The sequence below is a fragment of the Sinocyclocheilus grahami genome, unplaced genomic scaffold, assembly GCF_001515645.1.
Source record: "Sinocyclocheilus grahami isolate Dianchi unplaced genomic scaffold, SAMN03320097.WGS_v1.1 scaffold1164.1, whole genome shotgun sequence".
Classification (NCBI taxonomy): domain Eukaryota; kingdom Metazoa; phylum Chordata; class Actinopteri; order Cypriniformes; family Cyprinidae; genus Sinocyclocheilus; species Sinocyclocheilus grahami.
The window spans coordinates 17,050-27,309 of NW_015506343.1; the positions used below are offsets into that span (position 1 = coordinate 17,050).

The following is a 10,260-nucleotide window of genomic DNA, read 5'->3' on the forward strand; positions in this document are numbered from 1 at the left end:
CAATAATAATAATAAAAAGAGATCTGGACTTTGGAGTGCGAATCATCCTCTAAAGTTCCGATATATATAAGTCAATAGATTCACAAATCTGTTCTGATCTAAATCAAATGATTCGCGATACACGACCTGATTGGAGCGCTTTGAAACGTTGAATCATTTTGCAGTGCTATAGTTTAACTGATTCGGAGTTTCGAAAAGCTCACGAAACACACAAGTGATGTCGAAATTCTTAAATGAATCGCTTGAACTGAATGATCGAGTTTGAATCAATCGGATTGGTTCCAGTGTAAATGACTCACTCAACTGAATCGTTTTTTTCAGCTCCTCCGCTTTTCGTGTTTTCAGTCATGTTTACACGACACTGTCAGCACTACTACTGACTCAGCTCGCTAGTTTTAATACATGAACTGAAATAAGCCAAAAAAATTATATTTACATATAAAATATTTCCATGCCAAAGATAACATCCAACACAAATCTACGAAGGTATTCAGGTGAGGTAACCGGTTTACTGCTAACTAGTGAAACACTCCATTAATATGACGAGCTGCAGCTCAAAACACATGTTAGATGCAAACACTGTGCTTTATGATGGAGTTTGTAGCTTAATTCACTATATTTGAAATAGTTTGAGCTGCAGTTCTGTTGCTGACCGTTCAATAGAAATCGGCTGAAAGCATCCAGTCTCACACCATTGAAGTGAATGTTCAGTTTATCAGTGTATATTGTAATAAATATGAGAAATGATTGTTGCGTGTGATTATAGTAGTCTTTGTAGAGTGATAGTCAATGTAAAAAGCAGAACTGTGCTCGTATGTTTAAAACACTTCGGCTCTTATATGTTCCTACTCCACACATCTAATAAATGTTTTCTAGCGTATTTTTTAAACTTCTCCGGTAATGTCAGTGGTGCGACTTATTTCAGATGCGGCCGAAATGGCAACAACAGTGCTTACATACACATACTTCATTGTTTGATCAAAATGATCGCAAGGGACAGTTTCACTTCAGAAGTCACTCTAGACGCTTCTTCTCCATCTGTCTCTGTCTCAGGGTGTGGCTCTGGACACCAGCAGGCTGCAGGTGGATCAGAGGTCGTCTCCGTATTCTTTTGCCCAGCAGCAGCAGCAGCAGGTTCAGAAGGGTCTGGGTCTTCACCTGCACAGCATGCAGAACCTGCCAATGAAGGTGTGAGAGTGTGAGTGTGTGAGTGTGTGTGTGTGAGAGTGTGTGAGAGTGTGTGAGAGTGTGTGAGAGTGTGTGAGTGTGTGTGAGAGTGTGTGTGTGAGAGTGTGTGTGAGAGGAATGAAGAGACCCTTTTCCCATCTTTATTTATTTTTATTTATAAATATGTGCCTTGCTTAATACTTGTTTATTTGCATTTATTAGTGCCATTGTGTATATTTTGTAAAATATGTTCAATAATAATAATAAAAAAAGATCTGGACTTTGGAGTGCGAATCATGCTCTAAAGTTCCGATATATATAAGTCAATAGATTCACAAATCTGTTCTGATCTAAATCAAATGATTCGCGATACACGACCTGATTGGAGCGCTTTGAAACGTTGAATCATTTTGCAGTGCTATAGTTTAACTGATTCGGAGTTTCGAAAAGCTCACGAAACACACAAGTGATGTCGAAATTCTTAAATGAATCGCTTGAACTGAATGATCGAGTTTGAATCAATCGGATTGGTTCCAGTGTAAATGACTCACTCAACTGAATCGTTTTTTTCAGCTCCTCCGCTTTTCGTGTTTTCAGTCATGTTTACACGACACTGTCAGCACTACTACTGACTCAGCTCGCTAGTTTTAATACATGAACTGAAATAAGCCAAAAAAATTATATTTACATATAAAATATTTCCATGCCAAAGATAACATCCAACACAAATCTACGAAGGTATTCAGGTGAGGTAACCGGTTTACTGCTAACTAGTGAAACACTCCATTAATATGACGAGCTGCAGCTCAAAACACATGTTAGATGCAAACACTGTGCTTTATGATGGAGTTTGTAGCTTAATTCACTATATTTGAAATAGTTTGAGCTGCAGTTCTGTTGCTGACCGTTCAATAGAAATCGGCTGAAAGCATCCAGTCTCACACCATTGAAGTGAATGTTCAGTTTATCAGTGTATATTGTAATAAATATGAGAAATGATTGTTGCGTGTGATTATAGTAGTCTTTGTAGAGTGATAGTCAATGTAAAAAGCAGAACTGTGCTCGTATGTTTAAAACACTTCGGCTCTTATATGTTCCTACTCCACACATCTAATAAATGTTTTCTAGCGTATTTTTTAAACTTCTCCGGTAATGTCAGTGGTGCGACTTATTTCAGATGCGGCCGAAATGGCAACAACAGTGCTTACATACACATACTTCATTGTTTGATCAAAATGATCGCAAGGGACAGTTTCACTTCAGAAGTCACTCTAGACGCTTCTTCTCCATCTGTCTCTGTCTCAGGGTGTGGCTCTGGACACCAGCAGGCTGCAGGTGGATCAGAGGTCGTCTCCGTATTCTTTTGCCCAGCAGCAGCAGCAGCAGGTTCAGAAGGGTCTGGGTCTTCACCTGCACAGCATGCAGAACCTGCCAATGAAGCGGTCGAGCTCCGGTCAGAACCAGAACCCCAGCCCCGTGAGTTACAGGCCTGCAGACGCCTCGCAGACGCTCCCTCCTCTACAGCAGATCAGTCCGGCTCTCAGCGGAGATCTGGACCTGTACAGCGTGAGTGACTGACAGCACAGCCATGCTGTATCATAACTGAGTACCATTTACAGGATACTTCAGAGAGTACTGTGGTATTACAGTGCTACCTGTCCATGAAGATGACAGTATAACTGTGGCCACAGGGCTCTATGCTTTTCTTTTCTTTTTTGTAATAAAAAAAAAAAATTAGGTGCACCTTCTAATCAATAATCCAACATTCTGATAAAAAAATTTACATTATAAAACGGAGAGTTCCGGTGCTTGACTCTGATTGGCTGAGCCGCGTTCGAAGCTGTTGTAAATGACGCTACAAAGTAACACACACCTTTGTTTACGTTTGTGTGTTGCTCGGCAACCACTTTGTAGCAACCACAACTGTTTCTGAGGCGCTACATTGTTTGGTGGAAGAATACTGTGTTTATTAATATCATTACACTTTATTTGCTCCGTTTTATTTTGTGAAACCTTGCTACGTATAAGGAATAATCGTTTTATGAAAGCAGTAACCCCCGTGAAGCCGTGGTTTACAGTGAATTTATAACAGCTAAATAAACCACTGAGTTCCTAACAACGGCCATTAGCTGTTATAAATTCACTGTAAACCACGGCTTCACGTGGCTTAATGCTTTATTCCCATTACGAGGTGATATTTGACTCAAAGTGATTTACAGGGAATTTAGTTTTTACCTTTGCAATGACATTTTTCTAACGTTTTTTTAACATTTCTAATTAAAACAACCGAATAAAAACAAGTAGAATAAGAATAAGTTACCAATCAAATGAAATCAGTATTTAAGAAATACATGTGTGCTACAGAGGTGGCACAGAAGAACACACAAGTGGCTTGTAGGTGTATTTTCAGACGTTTAATGAGGCTCAGAGGTCGCATAAGTGCAACTAAATCCATAAATTCATGTTGAGGTTAATGTTTTGAATATAGAACTATTAAATTATTTAAATAACAGAAAAGATACTTACAAAATTAAACTAAAACTGCCTGCAGGTGGCGGCAAGTCACTGATTTTATCACTGAGTCATTCATTCAATTGATTCGTTCGAACGGCTGATTCATTCAGGAACGAAGTACGTGACAGTCTTTATGAATGGGTGATTGAATCACTGACTCACTAGATTCATTTAAAATTGCAGTTCATTCATAAACGAAACACTGCTGTGTTTGAATGGAGACGCGCAGCGGCTCAGCTGTTACTTTGTTTGAAACTATTTTTGTTGACGAAATAAGGCAATAGTGTTGTAGTCAGACAATATAAGTCACTTAATATTAACTTCTTGTTTAATGAACTGTTGTATTAAATCAATATCACATTTGCAAACTCCCTTAATAATCATTAAAAGCTGTCACTCATCTTAGTTTATCCCGATCTCACAAAACTCACAAAGCTCCTTACACTCAGTGTTGTGTGTAACGCGTTACTGTAATTAAATTACCTTTCCACTGAAAAAGTAAAGTAAGGGATTACGGTTCATTTTTAGGTAATTTAATTAGTTACTTATAAAGTACTTGCGCTACATACTGTAAATAATTTCAACAGTTCTAAAATCAATATTGAATTTGAAATCTAAATTTGCAGTCTAAAGATAAAATTGAATGCAGCGTCTTTAACCCTCTGCGCGCCGGCGCGTTCACTTTCAGTTTTCCCTGATTCACAGAGATACAGATAATACTAAAATCAATCAAATCTACTTTTATTTGTGTACACTGACAATAACAACAAAACACTGTGCTTTTGTAAAATAAACAAAACACACAGGGTGTGCTTTCTACCGTCTCGGTGTCCGTGAGCAACTTTCTACGCGTCACAACCTGAGCGACTACTTGACACAGAGACATGAGAAATATGTCAATAGAAAGCTTTAATCAGCAGAGGAGATCATTTTTGTAATTTCAGGGCTTTTTTGCGCATTTGCGACTGAAAACTACTGCGTGCGACTATGAAATAATATTTAGGAGCACCTGTGCGACTGACCCGATCAGCATATTTGTGTTTGCGCTGAGGGAGCTTCAAAGGTTCTAATATACGTGCGTGTTTCTGCAGCGTTGAGTAATGTATCACAGACATATCCTCTCATTATAACAAAGTGCTGACGGGGTGTAAATAAGAGATTCATTGTGCAGTGTAGAGAGCTTCGTCGATTATAATGGAGTTTTGTGAGATCGCGATGAACTAAGATGAGTGACAGCTTTTAATGATTATTAAGGGAGTTTGCAAATGTGATATTGATTTAATACAACAGTTCATTAAACAAGAAGTTAATATTAAGTGACTTATATTGTCTGACTACAACACTATTGCCTTATTTCGTCAACAAAAATAGTTTCAAACAAAGTAACAGCTGAGCCACTGCGCGTCTCCATTCAAACACAGCAGTGTTTCGTTTATGAATGAACTGCGTTTTTAAACGAATCGAGTGAGTCAATGATTCAATCACCCATTCATACAAGCTGTGTCGCATTCGGAGTGTCCTACTTGCTTTTCTGAAGACTGCCTCGATGACGTATGCAGCCTTCAAATGCGACCTCCAGAGGGCGCAGCCTTCTAAATGAGACACAGCTACAGACAGTCACGTACTTCGTTCCTGAATGAATCAGCCGTTCGAACGAATCAATTGAATGAATGATTCAGTGATAAAATCAGTGACTTGCCGCCACCTGCTGGCAGTTTTAGTTTAATTTTGTAAGTTTATTTTCTGTTATTTAAATAATTTAATAGTTCTATATTCAAAACATTAACCTCAACATGAATTTATGGATTTAATTGCACTTATGCGACCTCTGAGCCTCATTAAACGTCTGAAAATACACCTACAAGCCACTTGTGTGTTCTTCTGTGCCACCTCTGTAGCACACATGTATTTCTTAAATACTGATTTCATTTGATTGGTAACTTATTCTTATTCTACTTGTTTTTATTCGGTTGTTTTAATTAGAAATGTTAAAAAGCTTATAAATGTATTTTTTTGAATTTGACACAAAAGATGACATACTTTTAATAACGTTAGAAAAATGCCTTTGCAGAAGTAAAAACAAAATTCCCTGTAAATCACTTTAAGGAGTCAAATATCACCTCGTAATGGGAAGGTTAATTTTTTATCAGAATTTGTGATTATTGATTAGGTGCTCCTAAATTTTTTTAATTAAGAGCACAAGCGCTCCTAAAAAGAAAAGTAAGCGTAGAGCGCATTAGTTAACGTGTTATTTTTACATAAACCTGTACGGATTTTACTAGTTGGGCTTTTCCTGAACATCTTGCCAAACTGAAATGTATTGTTGAATTTTTCTTAAGCTTTTTTGTTATTCAGATATTTTGCATTTCAGAGTATTTCTATTTGTTCACCAAAGAAGTTTACTTTTTTTTTTTTTTAAATGTTTAAGTATTACAGTTGTTTTAAAGCTAAAAGGCTACGCTTTTCTATGTTTGACTCAAATTGAAAAAATAAAGAGTTTAATTTCTATTGTCTATGCTTTAAGGTTTATAGGGATTTTAAGATGTAGCCTAATTCGCGATTTGAATAATTAAGTTACTTATTGAGTAACAAAATTACTTTTCAGACGGAGTAATTAGTAAATGTGACTGAAATGGTCGCACTGTAGAGCCCTGGGTCACTCGTACCACAATTTTGTTTTTAAATGAAATATTGCAGTGTTTATTATAAATGATTGAAATGCTTCTCTTCTTGTTTGAGAAGCTGTTTAACTCGGATATACTGGATGTCACAATACAGAAAGAAAAGACGATTGCAGCTTCTGTGTTCATGGAAGACTTTACGAACTCATCATAATTCAGTCGAAATTGTGTTTTCATTAAAGGCGCCCGGCCGTACACGGTGCGTTTCTGAAGGTCGGAACGCCGTGAGCTCTGGCACATGTCACGATTGAGTTTATCCGAAAAACGTACGGAGGCAGTCACACACGACACGAATTTACTACGATTTTACAAACTCTGACGTAAGCATTTCTGAATTTCTGCTGGTTTTGCCGGAAATACAACAGGCATATTCATTCATAAAGCTGAACGGCAAATTTGGCACATTCGGAATAACAAATAAAAAATAGAACTGTATAATTAAACTAAAATTATTATAGACTATATGGTTTTTGTCATCTTCTGATTGGTCAACTTCAGATGGATCGCCAAATCGTCTCGTTCAACCGTACATACAGCACGAATTTAAATATTAATTTTGTTTTTTTATATAATATTTTATTTTTTGACATGTTTGAAAATTATCGGGAGGTGCTTGTAACGTCTCGGATCGGCCCGTAATTCTTCTCACACTGTACGAGCCGCGAGCATCTATTTCGCATATGTAATTCGCTTTGGGTGTTGATGCACAACTAATAAAGATTCTTAGAACGCTAATATGTTGCATAGGTATAAACATACAATATACACTCTCAATTAGATCATCCGAATACGAATTAATAGAGACCAAACACGGTATATGTAAGGTTTTCCTATTAATTAATTAGAGAAGAGTCCATTTTTACTGCGCACTGTGGATTTCCTATGGAAATTGTAGTGAGAGGGGTGTTTCTCAACATGCCATTAGGTCGTAAATGTATCTGGTGTCAGGGTTGCCATGGTAACCAGGGTCCTGGGCCCTGTTCACAGACATCTTGGCACCCAGTATGTTTATTGGGTGAGGGGTCTGTGAATGTTTGTTAATCTAATGAATAATTGATTTGTTAAATCAAATGAAAAATGGTGTGTCTGATTGGTCCAGACGCTACACCGTGTACGCCCGCCTTAAGTTGTCTTGAGAAAGCCAGCTTACTGATCTACTATTTAAACTTATTATTATTATTCTTCTTCTGAGCCAAATTTCGACACCTATCTCCTCCTAGAGCTTTCAAGCTTGAGCCACCAAACTCGACCCAGACCTTCAGACTGGTCTGACTCGGTGTATATCTTCTCTAACTGATCCGGCTTACGGTTTTCGTAAACCAGACTATCAAATCCACCTAAAATCCCATATAATTTAATTGAGGGTGTGAAAACTTTTATACAATAAGACTTATGGTGTATTTAAGCTGTCTAATGCTGTAGCAAAGCTTAACTCCCTACTGAAAAAACTGCTAAAACCAGCCTAAGCTGATTGGCTGCGTGTGTGAGTGTGGGTTAGGGTTAGGGTTAAGTTGTCTTGAGAAAGCCAGCTTACTGATCTACTATTTAAACTTATTATTATTATTCTTCTTCTGAGCCAAATTTCGACACCTATCTCCTCCTAGAGCTTTCAAGCTTGAGCCACCAAACTCGACCCAGACCTTCAGACTGGTCTGACTCGGTGTATATCTTCTCTAACTGATCCGGCTTACGGTTTTCGTAAACCAGACTATCAAATCCACCTAAAATCCCATATAATTTAATTGAGGGTGTGAAAACTTTTATACAATAAGACTTATGGTGTATTTAAGCTGTCTAATGCTGTAGCAAAGCTTAACTCCCTACTGAAAAAACTGCTAAAACCAGCCTAAGCTGATTGGCTGCTTTGGCTGGTTTTAAAGTGGTTTTGGCCACTTTTATTAGCAGGTCAGACTGGTCTTAGCTGTTTTTTTACTGAATCAACTGGTTTTAGCTGGATTAGCATAGAAACATGCGAACAACATGCTAGTAACTTGCTAATCATGCCAACAACAGGCTAGGAACATGCTAATCATGCTAGAAACGTGCTATCAACATGCGAATGTTAACAACATGCTAGTAACATGTTAGTAACATGCTACTCATGCTAACAACATGCTAGTAACATGCTAATCATGTTAGAAACATGTTAACAAAGTGCTACTAACTTGCTAATTATGCTAACAACAGGCTAGGAACATGCTAATCATGCTAGAAACGTGCTAGTAACTTTGCTAAACATGCTAGAAACATCCTAGCATAATGCTAGTAACATGCTAATCATATGCTAATCATGCTAGCAATATGCTAGTCACTTGCTAATGTTAACAATGTGCTAGTAACTTGCTAATAATGTTAACAACATGCTAGTAACATGCTAATCATGCTAGAAACGTGCTAGTAACTTGCTAATCATGCGAACACACTGCTAACACCATGCTAGTAACATGCTAATCATGCTAGAAAAATGCTAGCAACTTGCTAAACATGCAAGAAACATGCTTGTCACTTGCTAATATGCTAGTAACGTTAACAACAGCCTAGTAACATGCTAATCGTGTTAGAATCATGCTAGTAACTTGCTAACCATGCTAGTAACATGTTAATCATGGTAACAACATGCTAATAACACGCTAGTCATGCTAGAATCATCTTAGCAACATGTTAGAAAATGGTTGCAAAATGCTAGTAACATGCTAATAATGCTAGAATCACGTTAGTAACTTGTTAGTCATGCTAGCAACTTGCTAGAAACATGTTAACAACAGGCTAGACATCAGCATACTGTAGTGCATTAAAAAAACAATACATACAAAGACATTTCAACTTAAGAGGTTAAGCAGCCAAACATTTCCAAACTCAAAAATGTATAGCTGTGTAAGTTCATTTTTATCTATCCATCTTATATTGCCTTCAAAACATTAAAACTTTAAACTGTAGAACTACTTAAAGCTACTACAATGTTTTCAGTCTTTCTGGCCTGGTTTTTCAAGCCAGCTGTAAAGTTTGACATCAAACTGTACTCCTCTAGTTCATTCTGTGACCCTAACCCTAACCCTTTGAGTCTAATCTAGTAGTACATATTACATAATAGTACATTACAGTGATCTAACCGCACTAACAGACCAGTGTTAATATTAATAAATAAAACTATTGAAATTGTTTTCAGCAATTGAAATCAAAGCCTAAATAATAGATAAAAAGCAACTAACTGAAATAAAATGTTTAAGTACTAAAATTACTAAAACAGAACCTGAAATAAAAATACATTAAAGCAAAATAGAAGTATACAAAAACAAGAATAAAAATGAGAAAAACACAAAAGGCTTAACTTAAAACATGAAATTAAAATGAAAACTGATTATATAAAAATAAAAGCTAATTCTAAATGTGAATGAATATTATATTATATAAACATTAAACAAGTTAAAAACAGCACTGGTCCAGAAATGGTAATACCGTGGTATTTTCCTTCATTTATGGACGAGTGTCTCTTCTGTGTCATTTAGGACACAATGTTCCTGAACTCACTGCTGGACGACCCATACCTCAGCCTGCAGATACGCCAGAACCAACAGGTTACACGCACGCACACTCACTCACTCACTCACTCACTCTCTCACTCTCTCACTCACTCACTCACACACTCACTCACTCACTCACTCTCTCACTCACTCACTCACTCACACTCTCACTCACTCACTCTCTCACTCACTCACTCTCTCACTCACTCACTCTCACTCACACTCACACTCTCACTCACTCTCTCACTCTCTCACACACACACTCACTCTCTCACTCACACACTCACTCACACACTCACTCTCACTCACACTCACACTCTCACTCACTCTCTCACACACACACTCACTCTCACACACTCACTCTCTCACACACACAC

General features: G+C 37.4%; 1 protein-coding gene across 2 annotated transcripts in view; it reads left to right on the forward strand.

Moving 5' to 3' along the window:
- LOC107567518 (CREB-regulated transcription coactivator 2-like) overlaps positions 1-10,260 on the forward strand; it is a 31,391-nt gene that overhangs the window by 16,894 nt on the left and 4,237 nt on the right. For both annotated transcript variants that reach the window (XM_016253208.1, XM_016253209.1), the window contains 3 exons: positions 1,054-1,188; positions 2,608-2,733; positions 9,869-9,937. In XM_016253208.1, the coding sequence (XP_016108694.1) occupies positions 1,054-1,188; positions 2,608-2,733; positions 9,869-9,937 (330 nt within the window). The remainder of the gene's footprint in view (positions 1-1,053; positions 1,189-2,607; positions 2,734-9,868; positions 9,938-10,260) is intronic.